General features: G+C 40.2%; 1 protein-coding gene across 1 annotated transcript in view; it reads left to right on the top strand.

Moving 5' to 3' along the window:
* Positions 1-17,320, top strand: part of LOC138357728 (ribosome-binding protein 1-like) — a 47,777-nt gene that overhangs the window by 22,448 nt on the left and 8,009 nt on the right. Inside the window, exons 3-4 of the mRNA XM_069314720.1 lie at positions 3,589-3,675; positions 9,086-9,239. Coding sequence (XP_069170821.1) covers positions 3,589-3,675; positions 9,086-9,239 — 241 coding nt within the window. The remainder of the gene's footprint in view (positions 1-3,588; positions 3,676-9,085; positions 9,240-17,320) is intronic.

The raw sequence follows: 17,320 nt of genomic DNA, 5'->3' as shown, positions 1-17,320 counted from the left end.
TTTATGTACCCAATCCGAACATCTTTACCATTGTGATCATTGCTCTCTTCTTATATGTGCTATCAATCTGCTGTACGGTGTCTGTTAATCTTGTTTAAATTACCAATCAAGTTGTCAATGTAATCAACCAGAGCTTTAATATACCAATGTGCTTTAATATACTTACTAATCTCTCTCATCTTATTTCTTTTTCTTCCAATGTATCTGTTATAAAATTCTGCTAGAATTTACCTACTTAAAATTATGTTAGATTAAGGACCTGCATGAAACCCTGCACGTACTAGTGGCTTTATAAGATTGTAAATACTATGCTATTTATTCTCTCTAACCCAATGTACCTTCTTGTATATAAATAAATAAATAAATAAATAAATCCTTTGAAATGCTTAAACACCCCCAAATTTTAACAAATAATACTTGAAATGCATAAACATCCATTTGAGAAATTAACACTTTGAAATAAACAAACACCTATGTATAACAAATCCTTTGAAATGCTTAAAACCCCTAACTTTAACAAATAACACTTGAAGTGCATAAATGACCATTTGAGAAAATAACTCTTGAAACGAACAAATGAATATGAGACACTGAGTAAACATAAATGCCCTGCAGTAATCATATATACAACTAACAAGATGTATAACTTTACTGCATTAATTGGTGAAAAATATAAAACTTAACATAGGTTATTGAATAAATGGGACTTGCTTGGTACTTAAACCTAAGAGAGATTTAGTTTAGTTCATTCATTATGCACCTCATACCCATCTTGTGGGCGGTAGTGGAAAGGGTTACAGAGGCACATAATGGGCTCAGGGACTGAACCCCACAATTCATTTAGCTAAGCAAGTTACAATCTTGATGAGCTAGTTACAAAATTCAATATAAGTCGTCACATCAACAATGGGTTCGGGATCGACCACAAGTACAGTTTCTAAATTAAGCAACTGACATATGTGGAGGTTACCTTGAGGTTACCTTGAGGTGCTTCCGGGGCTTGGAGTCCCCGCGGCCCGGTCGTCGACCAGACCTCCTGGTTGCTGGACTGATCAACCAGGCTGTTGGACGCGGCTGCTCGCAGCCTGACGCATGAGTCACAGCCTGGTTGATCAGGTATCCTTTGGATACCTGATCAACCTAAGTGGAGAGCTAGTGTCACAATTGATATGTTTGTCCTACACACCCCCCCCCCCATCCAGTGGGCAGCGGTGGATAAGAGAGATGAATGAGAAAACTTAGTTTGTTAAATGTATTAAGAAAATATGTATAAGACTAGAAGACACAATAGGACTTCCTCTAAATTATTTTGAAAAAATATGAGGAAATATAAATTGAGTAGAGGTTAGGTTAGGTTAGGTTAGGTTAGGTTAGGTTAGGTTAGGTTAGGTTAGGTTAGGTTAGGTTAGGTAGGGATGTGTTAAGCTGAGATGTACATAATATACTGGATAGATAGTGTATAAGTAAACATATATGGGTGATTAAGGTTACGTTAGGTTAAGGGAAGGATGCTCAAACTATACTCTAATAAGAGATTAAAAGCAGAACTAATAAAGGAAAATAGTAATAAGAAAAGGTTAAGATAAGATAAGATAGTTGAATATGCTTTTTTATGTAATGTTCCGAAATTATTATGTGTGTAAAAGTTTCTCAAAGTGTCTAAGAGCTTGCAAGAGTTGTGCTAGTTTGTCTAAGTTTATATAGTGGGTCAAGTTTGAGAGAGTTTATGTATACAGAATTACTTGTGAAAGTTTGTCTAAGAGTGCATGTGTTTTTGTCAGAGTTGTATGAATTTCTGGGAAAATAAATGAAAAGTTTATGTTTCAGAGAGAATAAGATGATTCTTAAGTTAAGTTACATTATGTAGGAAAGGTAATTTAAGTTCAGTTAAGTTAGCTAAGCTATGTAAGTTAGGTAATATCGGGATAGGTAAGTTTGACTAGGCAAGTTACATTAGGATAGGCTAGTACAGGTAAGTCAAGTTAGCTTAGGATATGTAAGTTAAGTTAGTAAGATGAGGGTAGATAAGGTATGTTACATTATGTAAGTTATGTTAGTAAGTTATATATGTTGGTTAGGGAAGGGTGGGTAAGTTACATCAGGTAAATTTGAGTACGAATGTTAAATTAGGATAAGTTACTACAGGTAAATCAGGATAGTAAAGAGTTACATCAGGTATGCTAAGTTATGTAAGTTAGATCATATCAGGGTAGGTAAGTTACATTAGGTATGCTAAATTATGTAAGTTAGGTCATTTCAGGTTGGGTAAGTTAGCTCAGATAGGGAGGAATAGGTAAGTTAGACTAGGTAAGTTAGGTGATGTAAGTTAGGTGAGGTTAGGTTAGATAAGTTACATTAGGATAGGCTAGCTCAGGGAAGTACGGTTAGGTACGTATGGGCAAGTTGGGTTGGGTAGATAAGTTATGATAAGTTATATTAAGGTAGTAAGTACAGGTAAGTTAGTACTTGACTAGTACAGGTAAGTTAGGTTAAGTAGGGTTATGCAGAGATGTTCAGAGAACAGTTTAAGATAAAGTAGCTAAGGAAATATATTTTACAGAATAATTATTAACAGAAGTGTAGGTTTGATATGAAGAGTTGATCTAGTTACATAACAAGAGTCGTGTTTTGCGAGAGGTGTGACTGTAAATGTCTTAGTGAAACTGTTTTAATGTTGACCAGACCACACACTAGAAATTGAAGGGACGACGACGTTTCGGTCCGTCCTGGACCATTCTCAAGTCGATTGTGTCGACTTGAGAATGGTCCAGGACGGACCGAAACGTCGTCGTCCCTTCAATTTCTAGTGTGTGGTCTGGTCAACATACTTCAGCCACGTTATTGTGACTCATCGCCTGCAAACTGTTTTAGTGTTAGCTGTTTCTACATAAAAGTCAATTATTTTACTGATTTATACATGAAGCATACGTTTATTAGTACAAAAAACTGTACATGTTTAGTTTGATATATTACTTAAAGTTGCTTATGTCTACATAATGGATATGTCTTTGTAATTTTAGCACAAACTTTAGTTTACATTTTTCTTGAACAAAGATGCTAGTGACTATTTTCTGGTGTGTGAAGAGGGAGTTTACTTACAGTGAGAGTTAATTTAAAGCACAAAGAAGTTCTAAAGAGTAATTATTTTATATAAAGTCGTGTTAAAGAGTGCACATGTTAATTAAATTATATGGAAACATATTATTGCTGCTTTTGGAGAGACGCTTTAAAAGCGAGATGTTTAAAAAGTTTCTTTGATGAACGAAGTTGTGTTAGAGAACAACTTTGATGTCTTATAGAAAAATTTTGATGCTCAAAGATGTCTTAGAGAACAACTTTGATGCACGAAGAAGTCTTAGAAAGTTATCTTGAAAGAACGAAGGTGACTTAGATAACAACTTTGATGAACGAAGATGTTTTAGAAAGTTTCTTTGATGAACGAAAGTGAGTTACAGATTACCTTTGATAACTCTAAGATGTCTTAGAGAACAACTTTGATACTCTAAGATGTTTCGAAACTGCCTTTGAGGACTCTGATAACTTTTGATGGCGTGAATAGTATTCTTAGTGACTTTGTGCGTGTTGTAGGAGAATGAAGATGACATGAGAGGGTATCATTTGATGAGCAAAGATGCTTCGGAGAGTTATTTAGTTAAAACAGGATGTAACGACTATGTACGTGCCTATTTTTTAAGTTGAATGAGGCATAATGGTAGTTAAGAAAGTGTTGAAAGGAACTACACTTGACTATTTTTAGTTAAGAGAGGAGGCATTTTAGTTAAGAAACGGTAAGAAAATATGATGAACGTGGCTATTTTCAGTTGATTGACGAATAATTTAGTTAAATGATGATCATGACTATTTTTTTTAGTTGATTGACGAATAATTTAGTTAAGTAATGATGAACGTGACTATATTTTAGTTGATTGACGAATACTTTTAGTTAAGAAATGACAAGAGAAAAGACTGTCTTGGTGCATTTGTTATTGTATAAAGTGAACATTTGTTAACGAACAGTGCTAGTAAGAACTAATAAGTTGTTAAACAGAAATACATTGACATATTTGATTGTAAATAAACCTTGTAAATGACTAAATATATAAAACTCTGTAGTAACTTGTGAAGAACATGCAAAGATCATCATGAGAATTTTACAAAAATCACAGAAAAAATGGAGAAACAGGTAAATAATATGATTTGAAGGTGCAGAGAACATGAATAGTGAGAATAAAAGTTGTACAGAGAACATGGAGAGAATACACAAATACAGTAAGATTATTGGATAATCCCTGATCTTTTACATTCTGGGGAGGGAGGGAGGTTTAGATGAGAGGGGGGAAGGGGGGGGGCGAAATGCGAGCAGTAGGGGTTGGGGGGAGTTAGGGGGAGGGGGAAGATAAGGGTGTGGGAGTGGGGCAGATAACGGAGGGGGGAAGGTAAGGTGTGATATGACCGTGTGATTATTTAGCTCGTTGTTGATTATTTACATAGCTGAGTAAACAAAGGGTGTTACAGGAGAGGATATGCTTACTTTGATAGTAAGATGGCTGGAGCGGGTCTTGATCTGAAATACTAAGTTTGATGAACATTGAACTAAGGCGGAGGACAGGAGTTGGAGCTCGGTAATTGCGTTTTCTTTACTTACTTAATTAGAAGTATGACTGCTTTATATTTTAGGGAAACTTATTAGGTATTAACGAAGACTTGAGATGGGATTAAAGTGGGGGACCGGAGCTGGAGCTCGGTAACTAAATTATTGTATTTTCCTGTTAGAAATACATCGGTGTAAATTTAAGAAAAATTGATCAGGTATTGAGAGAGTTGTAAGGCGGAGGACAAGAGCTGAAACTTGGTAGTTGTTTGGATCTATTTTACTACGTACAAAATATCGCGGTCTTAAATTTCAGGGAGATTGTACTGTCAGTAAAGAAGTTACGGGGTAAAGTAAGGCGGGGACAAGAGATAAGAACTCAGTAAGAAGTTACGGGGTAAAGTAAGGCGGGGACAAGAGATAAGAACTCAGTAAGAAGTTACGGGGTAAAGTAAGGCGGGGACAAGAGATAAGAACTCAGTAAGAAGTTACGGGGTAAAGTAAGGCGGGGACAAGACATAAGAACTCAGTATGTGTTTTGTTTTATTTTATAGCATATGAAAATCAGCGGTCTTGAATCTCGAGGAAATTTATTATTTATTAACGAAGATATATAAGTAAAATAAGGCGGGGACAGGAGCTAGGACTGTGTAACTGCTTTGACCTTATTTACTTCATCTGAAATAGCTATGTTTTAAATCTCGAGGAAATTAGTTGGATACTAACGAAGTTGTAATAGTAAACTAAGGCGGGGACGAGAGCTAGAGTTCGGTAACTATATTTTCTTTTCTTACTACGTTCGAAGTATGACTGTTTTAAATTACAGGAAAATTGATTGCTTAATAGCGAAACTACACTTATAAACACCTTACACTCTTGGACCCGTAAAGAGTTGGATCCAAGAGCTAACTTGTGATGAACAGTTAAAATATCTCCTCAAGTCTGTAGAGATCAACACCGCAGCGCGGATTAAAACTGTGAACAAATTTGGTCTTAATTCCTGTGACACAGATGAAGATAAACGAGACTGAAATATTTGACCTTCAACGAGACTGACTAATTTTGACATTGAACGAGACTAAAATGATTTGACTTTCAATGAGACGCCGACTATTTTTTTTTAAATATCTGAAAACATATATCTAAACTTAGACAAAACTAAAAGTTATGACTAAGATGTCTATTTTCCTTATACAAACTTCGAAGATATTTGACTTTGAACTAGACTCAGACTGTTTTTGACATTGAACATGACTGACTATTTGTTAAAAAACCTAAAAAATATTCTACACTTAGGCAAAAACTAAAAGTTATGACTAATAAGATGTCTATTTTCCTTAATAAATTTCTAAGAACATATTTTATAAAAATGGTCTTTTTTGACAAATTTATGTCTTAAACTCTTTAAAAAACGTATGTGATGATATGAACTCTGAAATATTTTTATAAAAAGTGAATTCTGATAATTTTTTAATTTCTTCCATAAGAAACCTTCAAGAACGAATGAGTAAATTTTGCCTCGAATTTTCCCTATAAGAAAACTTTAAGGCAGAATGATTAAATTAAAAAAAACGAATATTTACTCATACGGGTTCATCCCTACTACTACCACTACTGTGGTGGTGGTTACCTGTGGTAGTGGTTATCTGTGGTGGTGGTTATCTGTGGTGGTGGTGTCTGTGGTGGTGGTTATCTGTGGTAGTGGTTATCTGTGGTGGTGGTTATCTGTGGTGGTGGTTATCTGTGGTGGTGGTGTCTGTGGTGGTGGTTATCTGTGGTAGTGGTTATCTGTGGTGGTGGTTATCTGTGGTGGTGGTGTCTGTGGTGGTGTTGGTGACTGTGGTGGTGGTTATCTGTGGTGGTGGTGGCTATCTGTGGTGGTGTTGGTGACTGTGGTGGTGGCTATCTGTGGTGGTGTTGGTGTCTGTGGTGGTAGTTATCTGTGGTGGTGTTGTTGTTGTTGGTGTCTGTGATGGTGTTGTTGGTGGTGGCTATCTGAAGTGTTGGTTAAGTATAAATTATCATCCTCTCCTACTCCCCTACTCTGGCCAGCCAGCAGTCCACTATTTCACCTAATTACGCGCAAAGTATGATATTATTTATTTGTTTAAGTTTCTATAATTATTTACACTACAGAAAAAAAGAGAGAAACGAAACTAAAATGTTAAATTCCGAGTTAATTATTATGATACTGCAAATTTAGTCAAGAGGGGATTGTATTCGCATTATGTCACGCGGCACTCGTTCAATTACAGCGCCCGCAACCCGACCCTGTTGGGCACATACCCAACACCAATTAGTGTTAATTGTTATTAAGTATGTGCACTGATTCCCAACACCAAGTAGCTCACAGACACTCTCACCATCAGACAATCACAGATTTACCGGTAAACACACACAAACCTTCACATGCGCGTTCACAGATATAATGGATTCAATCAGTCATGCTCACAGACACACTCAAAGATTCACTCACAGTCATTCTCACAGATATATCCCCAGGCACACTCACAGACACGCTCTCAGACAAGGTGGTGAGGCTATTGACTCAAGTTTCGCAGCTTTCATAAGGATGTATCTCATATCAAATCTCGCATATCACTCATTTCTTTCTTTCCCTCAAGTCTTCGTTGTGGAAGGTCAGCAGGCTCAACAAGGATTACTGACGTTGCAACATTTTAATACAACCCTCAGCATGTATTCATGATCTCTTCCAAGAGAGAGACAACATTAGAGATCATGAGTCCTGAGAGTACTATCCTTCCTTCTCCAACCCAGGAATGGGAGTAGTTGTACTTTAGACATTGTACTTGCCTCGAGTCCAAGCGTGGGCTTTGACTCTAGGCAAGTACAATGTCTTGAGCCAGAATGATGTTGTGATCACAGATCGCTCCACCTCTCCTTAACTGTTGACACCAAGCCAGTGGTGCCGCCTCTCGTCCTAACTGTTGGTACCAGTGGCCCTCTACACCTGGCCAGTGGTGCCTTGCCTTTGACAACCACAGAAGGCTCCTCCTCTATGATAGGCTCGTCTAAACTACTGTGCCTGCTGTAGGCCGTGGAGACACTGTAAGCTGGCTCTGACTGCAGCAGGCAGTGAAGACACTGTAAGCTGGCACTGACTACTGCAGGCAGTGGAGACACTGTAAGCTGGCTCTGACTACTGCAGGCAGTGAAGACACTGTAAGCTAGCAGTGACTGCAAGTCACAGGCTTATGAAAACTGATTGCAGTTAATTTCATATTGGTTAACTTAAATAATATTGGAATCCAGTTCCTATATTCATCCTGACCCCGTTCCTACAGCCGACCCCCAGGATGGGGGCGTCCGGGGTTCCACCACAAACCCAAGGATCCGAAGTTTGGGGTCCGCCACCGACCCCAGCATAGTCTGGGGTCCGACACTGACCCCAGCATAGTCTGGGGTCTGCCACCGACCCCAGCATAGTCTGGGGTCTGCCACCAACCCCAGCATAGTCTGGGGTCTGCCACCGACCCCAGCATAGTCTGGGGTCCGACACTGACCCCAGCATAGTCTGGGGTCTGCCACCGACCCCAGCATAGTCTGGGGTCCGACACCGATCCCAGCATAGTCTGGGGTCCGACCCCAGCATAGTCTGGGGTCTATCACCGACCCCAGCATAGTCTGGGGTCTATCACCGACCCCAGCATAGTCTGGGATCTATCACCGACCCCAGCATAGTCTGGGGTCTATCACCGACCCCCAGCATAGTCTGGGGTCCGACACTGACCCCAGCATAGTCTGGGGTCTGCCACCGATCCCAGCATAGTCTGGGGTCCGACACCGATCCCAGCATAGTCTGGGGTCTATCACCGACCCCAGCATAGTCTGGGGTCTATCACCGACCCCAGCATAGTCTGGGATCTATCACCGACCCCAGCATAGTCTGGGGTCTATCACCGACCCCCAGCATAGTCTGGGGTCTGCCACCAACCCCAGCATAGCCTGGGGGTCCGCCACCGACGGACCCCCAGGCTATGTCTGAGTTCCGCCACTATCCCCAGAATAGAGTGGGGTCAGCCACCGACCCCAGGATAGTCTGAGTTCCGCCACTATCCCCAGGATAGAGTGGGGTCAGCCACCGACCCCAGGATAGTCTGAGTTCCGCCACTATCCCCAGGATAGAGTGGGGTCAGCCACCGACCCCAGGATAGTCTGAGTTCCGCCACTATCCCCAGGATAGAGTGGGGTCAGCCACCGACCCCAGGATAGTCTGAGTTCCGCCACTATCCCCAGGATAGAGTGGGGTCAGCCACCGACCCCAGGATAGTCTGAGTTCCGCCACTAGTCCCAGGATAGAGTAGGGTCAGCCACCGACCCCAGGATAGGTCTCGTATCCACAATAAACTAATCAAAGAACAGAATACTTTGCAACAAACGTTTCATTAAGTGTTTTAGTAACTTTAGTAAACTTTTAGTAAGTTTAGTAAATACTTGAGTATTTTTTACCCCAAAATTTATATTTTGCCTCAGGATAGCGGTACAAGTCCAAAACTTTTCCTACAGACAGTAGAAAAGTCATTATCCAAGTCTAGCAGCCAACTTTCTGGAGTGGGACTTACCTTGATGGGGTCGAAGTCGGACTTGAGTGTGACATTGGCACAGTTGCCATACTCGAGGAAGGGAGGTATACCCAGAATGGTTTGGGCCTGGGGCACCACACTCACCACCACCACCACCACACACCACACTACCTGGCAGGGGGCCACAACACCCATCTCTCTCCTTTTTCCTAAACTGTTGATGACTTTCCCTAGTGAGTGTTGAGTGAGAGCAGTGGAGGCACTCGTAGGGGGAGTGAGGAGAGTGCCAGGCCAGGGGGGGGGGGGGGAACAGTGAGTGTCGTGCAAGGAGACACTCTTGAGTGTGTGGTGTGGGAGGCACTCCTGAGTGCGTGGCGAGCGAGAGACCGAGTGCGTGGTGCGAGTGACACAGCAGGAGTGAGGAACATCTCGTCTACCCTCACCTCAATGCCTTCCCAATCATCTCTATGGCCTCACCTCCCGCCCTCACCACACCCCACCCCACCCAATCCCCCACCACACCCACCTAACCCCACCTAACCCCACCACACCCACCTACAGAAGACAGAAGACCTCGGGGAGACATGATCACAACATACAGGATTCTCAGGGGAATTGACAGGGTAGACAAGGATGGATTATTTAACACGGGCGGGACACGAACAAGGGGACACAAGTGGAAACTTAATACCCAGATGAGCCACAGAGACGTTAGAAAGAACTTTTTCAGTCTCAGAGTAGTAAGTAAATGGAAGAATGCACTAGGAAGTGATGTGGTAGAGGCTGACTCCATACACAGTTTCAAATGGAGATATGATAGAGCCCAGTAGGCTCAGGAACCTGTACATTAGTTGACTGACAGTTAAGAGGCGGGACCAAAGAGCTAAACTCAACCCCCGCAAGGACAACTAGGTGAGTACCTAACCCCACCCCACCTCACAAAAATTTAAAAGAGAGTTATTTCGAACGTATTAAAAAAACTATAGTTAATTACAGAACTCCAGCTCTTGTCCTCCGCCTTAGTTCCATGCCTATATTTCCCTACCAACAGCCCAATTTTCACTGAATTTAAAACAGTTATATTTCATATGTAGTAAATAAGATCAAAACAGTTTCCGAGCTCTGGCTCCTGGTCTCCGACCTCGTTCTCTCTTACAATTGTTTTACTATCAACGTGATATTTTATATTCTGTTTGGCAATAAATCCTCTAATCAAATAAATCTCAAAATAAACAATACCCAAATTTGTAACAAATTAGATGGCAAATTCCTTGGCATTCTCATTGACCACAAGCTTAATTTCCAGGGTCACATTCTAAACATATCAAAAAAAGTTTCAAAAACTGTGGGCATTCTTTCTAAGATCAGATATTATGTACCACGCCCTGCCCTGGTGACTCTCTATTACTCCCTTATCTATCCATATCTCAACTATGGTATTTGTGCTTGGGGCTCTACTACCCAAAATCACTTACGTCCTCTAATTACTCAACACAAAGCTGCTATTAGGACAATATCCAATTCTGGCCCCAGACATCACTCGGTACCCCTACTTAAATCTCTGAATATGTTAGACATTAAGTCACTGCACATTCTCTCATGTGTATTATACATATATAAAACGCTAAACTATAATGCCAATCCTGATCTCAAAAGCTTCATAGAAAGTTGTATCAGAACCCATGAGCATCACACCAGAAATAAATACAGTTTTGATATTCCTAGAGTACGACTTAATCAAACTAGAAATGCTCTACAAATCAAGGGGCCCAGAATGTGGAATGACCTTCCCAACCATGTTAAAGACTGTACCTCTCTCAACCAGTTTAAGTTAAAAGCGAAGCTATACCTAATAAATTCCCTGTAACCTACCTTACCCTTCTATTGTCAACCAATGTCTGTTTTTTTCTTTAAAGAGCGCTGTTTGTCGACATAATTGTATTTGTGCTGCTTTTTCATCTATGTTTTCATTTCTTGTTTTCATTCTACTCATTATGCTCAATTAGTATTAAGCTTGTCATTTAAGTTTATCATGCCCGAAACGCTTTGCGTAATAGTGGCTTTAGGCATTGTATGTACTAGCTCTACCTATAAGTCAACCAATCCTTGTAAATATTTATTGTATGTATGTACCTTACCTAAATAAAATTGTATTGTATTGTATTGTGATTTTCACTAAAACTGAAAAGTCCCAGGGATAACATGGTAGTCCCAGGGATAACATAGTAGTCCCAGGGATAACATAGTAGTCCCAGGGATAACATAGTAGTCCCAGGGATAACATAGTAGTCCCAGGGATAACATAGTAGTCCCAGGGATAACATAGTAGTCCCAGGGATAACATAGTAGTCCCAAGGATAACATAGTCGTCCCAGGGATAAAACATAGTAGTCCCAGGGATAACATAGTTGTCCCAGGGATAACATAGTAGTCCCAGGGATAACATAGTAGTCCCAGGGATAACATAGTAGTCCCAGGGATAACATAGTAGTCCCAGGGATAACATAGTAGTCCCAGGGATAACATAGTAGTCCCAGGGATAACATAGTAGTCCCAAGGATAACATAGTCGTCCCAGGGATAAAACATAGTAGTCCCAGGGATAACATAGTTGTCCCAGGGATAACATAGTAGTCCCAGGGATAACATAGTAGTCCCAGGGATAACATAGTAGTCCCAGGGATAACATAGTAGTCCCAAGGATAACATAGTAGTCCCAGGGATAACAGTAGTCCCAGGGATAACATAGTAGTCCCAAGGATAACATAGTAGTCCCAGGGATAAAACATAGTAGTCCCAGGGATAACATAGTTGTCCCAGGGATAACATAGTAGTCCCAGGGATAACATAGTAGTCCCAGGGATAACATAGTAGTCCCAGGGATAAAACATAGTAGTCCCAGGGATAACATAGTTGTCCCAGGGATAACATAGTAGTCCCAGGGATAACATAGTAGTCCCAGGGATAACATAGTAGTCCCAGGGATAAAACATAGTAGTCCCAGGGATAACATAGTTGTCCCAGGGATAACATAGTAGTCCCAGGGATAACATAGTAGTCCCAGGGATAACATAGTAGTCCCAGGGATAACATAGTAGTCCCAGGGATAACATAGTAGTCCCAAGGATAACATAGTAGTCCCAGGGATAACAGTAGTCCCAGGGATAAAACATAGTAGTCCCAGGGATAACATAGTAGTCCCAGGGATAACATAGTAGTCCCAGGGATAACATACTAGTCCCAGGGATAACATAGTAGTCCCAGGGATAACATAGTAGTCCCAAGGATAACATAGCAGTCCCAAGGATAACATAGTAGTCCCAAGGATAGCATAGTAGTCCCATGGATAACATAGTAGTCCCAAGGATAACATAGTAGTCCCAAGGATAACAGTAGTCCCAAGGATAACAGTAGTCCCAAGAATAACACAGTAGTCCCAGGGATAACATAGTTGTCCCAGGGATTATGTAGTAGGCCCAGGAATAACATAGTAGTCCCAGGGATAACATAGTAGTCCCAGGGATAACATAGTAGTCCAAAGGATAACATAGTAGTCCCAAGGATAACATAGCAGTCCCAGGGATAACATAGTAGTCCCAGGGATAACATAATAGTCCCAGGGATAACATAGTAGTCCCAGGGATAACATAGTAGTCCCAGGGATAACATAGTAGTCCCAGGGATAACATAGTAGTCCCAAGGATAACAAAGTAGTCCCAAGGATAACATAGTAGTCCCAGGGATAACATAGTCGTCCCAGGGATAACATAGTAGTCCCAGGGATAACACAGAAGTCCCAAGGATAACATTGTAGTCCCAGGGATAACATAGTAGTCCCAGGGATAACATAGTCGTCCCAGGGATAATGTACTAGTCCTAGGGATAACATAGTAGTCCCAAGGATAACATAGTAGTCCCAGGGATTATGCAGTAGTCCCAGGAATAACATAGTAGTCCCAGGGATAACATAGTAGTTCCAAGGATAACATAGTAGTCCCAGGGATAACATAGTAGTTCCAAGGATAACATAGTAGTCCCAGGGATAACATAGTAGTCCCAAGGATAATAGTAGTCCCAAGGATAACATAGTAGTCCCAAGGATAACATAGTAGTCTCAAGGATAACATAGTAGTCCCAAGGATAACATAGTAGTCTCAAGGATAACATAGTAGTCCCAGGGTTAGCATAGTAGTCCCAAGGATAACATAGTAGTCCCAATAATAACATAATAGTCCCCGGGATAACATAGTAGTCCCAGGGATAACATAGTAGTCCCAGGGATAACATAGTAGTCCCAGGGATAACACAGTAGTCCCAAGGATAACAGTAGTCCCAGTAATAATATACTAGTCTCTGGGATGATATAATAGTCAAAGGGATAGCATACACCAGAGAAGACACTTGTCCCAGGGATAACACCCTAGTCATTATAGTGATAACAATAATAATAATAATAATAATAATAATAATAATAATAATAATAATAATAATAATAATAATAATAATAATAATGCACAAAGAAATCACAATAATGTGATGAATCAATGAGAACAGTGACTAGTTTTGTCACCAAAAAAGGTGACACCCCGTGTGTCAACACCGGCAACATTGGGGCTCTAGGATATTTCACAGTTAATAATTTTTGTAGACCAGGGTAATGATAGTGAGAGGTGTCCGTAGGATCATACAGGTGTTGTGCTTTGGAAAAATAGGCGAGATAACAGGAATGTGCCAGGGGGGAAGTGAATAAATTGGATGAGAAAAAAATTGCCCTAGTGTTTACAGTGCGGACGACGGAATTCAAGATGGCCGCTGGCAAGAAAGAAAAACAAAACAGAGCTAGAGTTTGGTGGTTTGAATGAAGAAAGCATTGATATAAGCAGTCTATAGAACAGGATGGCAAAATTAGATTTTATAGTGAACTCTCATGTAATATTAATCAGCAAATTGAGAGATAGTGATGACCACTTGAGTAGCAAAGTATTAGGTCTTGAGGGGTTAGTGAAAGACTTATACAAGGAAAAGAATTTAATTTGAAACAAATTGAAAAGCCATGGAAGAGGAAAACAAACTCTTGAAAATAGCATTGGAAGAAGTTAAAGCAAATTTATACGTAAATGACTACAATAGGTTAGGTAAGGAAATTCAACAGGAAAAACAGCTTTTGTCAAAACAGATGGTGGAAGTTACACAGGGAATAGAACAGTGCAAGAAGGATATGCATCTCACCTATACACAAGTGGCAAGGGAAAGGAAAAAATAGAGGAAACAATAAAAGAAGCCAAACACTGCAGCAACCAGGATATAACACACATTAGGCTGCAAGTCAGAAAGGAACTGGCATCAAAACGGAAATTGGTGCAAAACACAGTTGATCAGAGTAAGTCCCTAATAATTTTTGTTTGCAAAGAAAAGGAGATAACATCTAGGTCAGAAAGAGCTGTAGAAGAAGAAGAGAAAGAAAGTAGTAGATAAAATTGTTGGCCTCGTGAAAGGTCTAACAACCAAAGAGAATGTGTGCGACTACAGGAGAATAGGCAGGTACAAAAAAGGGAATAATCGACCTTTGAGGATCACCCTAAATAGTGCCAAACAGATGGAAGAAGTACTAAGGAATGCTAGAAAATTACAAAGTGATGAAGATGGGAAAGTGTGGTCGTTAAGACGAGATCTTTCAAAAGAAAACAGACAAGCTGAAACTGAACCTTGTAGAGCCAAAACGTCTAAATGAGAGCAGGAATGAAGAAGAAATCAATTCTTTTTGCTACAAAGTGATAGAGGTACGCAAGCCAGTGAAATGGTACAAAAAGGGAAACCAACAAAATCACTAGAGAAAGGGGGGGAGTGAAGAGTAAAGAGAGAGGGAACATGTTTCCAAAAATTGCAGACACCAACATAGGTTGAGTGAGATCAAAGATACTGGAGTTAAGTGACGTAATACAGCTGCAGACACCAGACATTGTTGCACTCACTGAGACAAAACTTGAAGATGATATTTTAAATGAGGTCATATTCCCAAGGGGCATATGTCTGGAGTCGGTCTGGAGACGGGACAGAAAAATTAGGAAAGGCGGTGGCGTTGCTGTACTGGTGAAAGAACACCTAAAGGTAAATGAAATAATGACTGCCAATCCACAAGAAGTTGACATAATAGCACTAGAGATCTGCAATCAGGATGATAAATTAACGATCATAAATGCATATAGTCCACCGCCATGCAACACATGGTCAAAGGAGGAGCTGGATAATAAACGAGAGGGTCTAATAACAATAATGAGTGAGATTATAGTGAGAGCTGATAAAGATAGAACATGACTTGGTAGTCGGCGACTTCAACTTGAAATCCATAGACTGGGAGGCATATGAAGCTAAAACATAGGACTTTTGGACTTGTAGATTCGTAAATCTCATCCTGGAAACATTCAGGTATCAATATGTTAAACAAGCTACGAGGATGAGGGAAGGGGATCTCCCATCCATGCTGGATTTGATATTTACCAGGAAAGAGGAAGAGATATTTGACATTCAGTCCCTCCCTCCCTTGGATAAATGTGACCATGTCTATTTAGGAATAAAGTATGCAATGCGTTATAATCTGGAAGAGAATGAGGTTAAAGCTGTTGAAAAACCTGATTTCAGGAGAGGTCATTATATGGAACTCAGACATTTCTTTAAGGAATTTGACTGGAAAAATTTGCTGTTAGGACATGAAGTAAATGAGATGTGTGTCAAGTTTTGTGAAATATATGATAAAGGCACAACAAAATTTATACCAAAGCAGAGATGCAGAACTAGGAAACAAGATTGGTTCAACAGAAATTGCGAGAGCCAGAGACCAAAAGATTGATTCAAATTTTGACAATATTTATTCAATATAGGAAGAGACCAAACCCCCAAACATACCAGCGATACAAAGATGCGAGAAACAATTACAAAGCAGTCAGGAGAGAGGCAGAAAGAAAATTTTAAAAAGGGATTGCAGACAAATGTAAAACAGAACCAGGTCTATTCCATAAATTCATAAACAACAAACTGCAGGTAAAGGATAATATTCAGAGGATGAAAATGGGAAACAGATTCACGGAAAATGAAAAGGAAATGTGTGAAACAGAAAACGAAAAGTTCTAAAGAGTGTTTGTACAAAATGAAATCTTCAGGGAACCAGACACAATAAGAATTCCAGAGAACCACATAGAGGTGTCTGGAGATGAAGTAGAAAAAATGCTCAAGGTGCTAAGTAAAAACAAAGCAGATGGTCCAGATGGAGTTACACCATGGGTTTTGAGAGAGTGTACACCTGAGCTCAGCATTCCACTTCAACTGATTTTTCAGGCATCCCTGTTTACCGGAGTTGTAGCTGATGTGTGGAAAAAGGCTAACATCGTTCCAATCTACAAAAGTGGCAGCAGGGAAGACCCCCTTAATTATAGACCTGTATCATTGACAAGTGAAATAGTCAAAATATTGGAAAAAATCATTCAAACTAAATGGGGAGAACACCTGGAGGAAAACTATATAATATCAGACCTTCAGTGTGGTTTTCGACCTGGAAGATCCTGTGTAACGAATGTACTCAGCTTCTATGATCGAGCCACAAAGATTTTACAAGAAAGAGATGGTTGGGTTGACTGCATCTATTTGGACCTAAAAAAGGCTTTCGACAGAGTTTCACATAAGAGGTTGTTCTGGAAACTGGAACATATTGGAGGGGGTGACAGGTAAACTTCTAACATGGATGGAAAATTTTCTAACTGATAGAAAAATGAGGGCAGTAATCAGAGGCAATGTATCGGAATGGAGAAATGTCACTAGTGGAGTACCACAGGGTTCAGTTCTTGCACCAGTGATGTTTATTGTCTACTTAAACGATCTACCAGTTGATATACAGAATTATATGAACATGTTTGCTGATGATGCTAAGATAATAGGGAAGATAAGAACCTAGATGATTGTCATGCCCTTCAAGAAGACCTGGACAAAATAAGCATATGGAGCACCACTTGGCAAATGGAATTTAATGTGAAAACTGCCATGTTATGGAATGAGTAATAAGAAAACATAGACCCCACATAACCAATAAATTATGTGAGAAATTTTTAAAAAATTCTGATAAAGAAAGAGATCTAGCGGGGGTTTTAAATAGAAAACTATCACCTGAGGACCACATTTAAGAACATTGTGCAAGG

This window comes from Procambarus clarkii, chromosome 79 (genome assembly GCF_040958095.1).
Source record: "Procambarus clarkii isolate CNS0578487 chromosome 79, FALCON_Pclarkii_2.0, whole genome shotgun sequence".
In the NCBI taxonomy this organism is placed as follows: Eukaryota; Metazoa; Arthropoda; class Malacostraca; order Decapoda; family Cambaridae; genus Procambarus; species Procambarus clarkii.
This window is presented reverse-complemented; position numbering and strand designations above follow the sequence as displayed.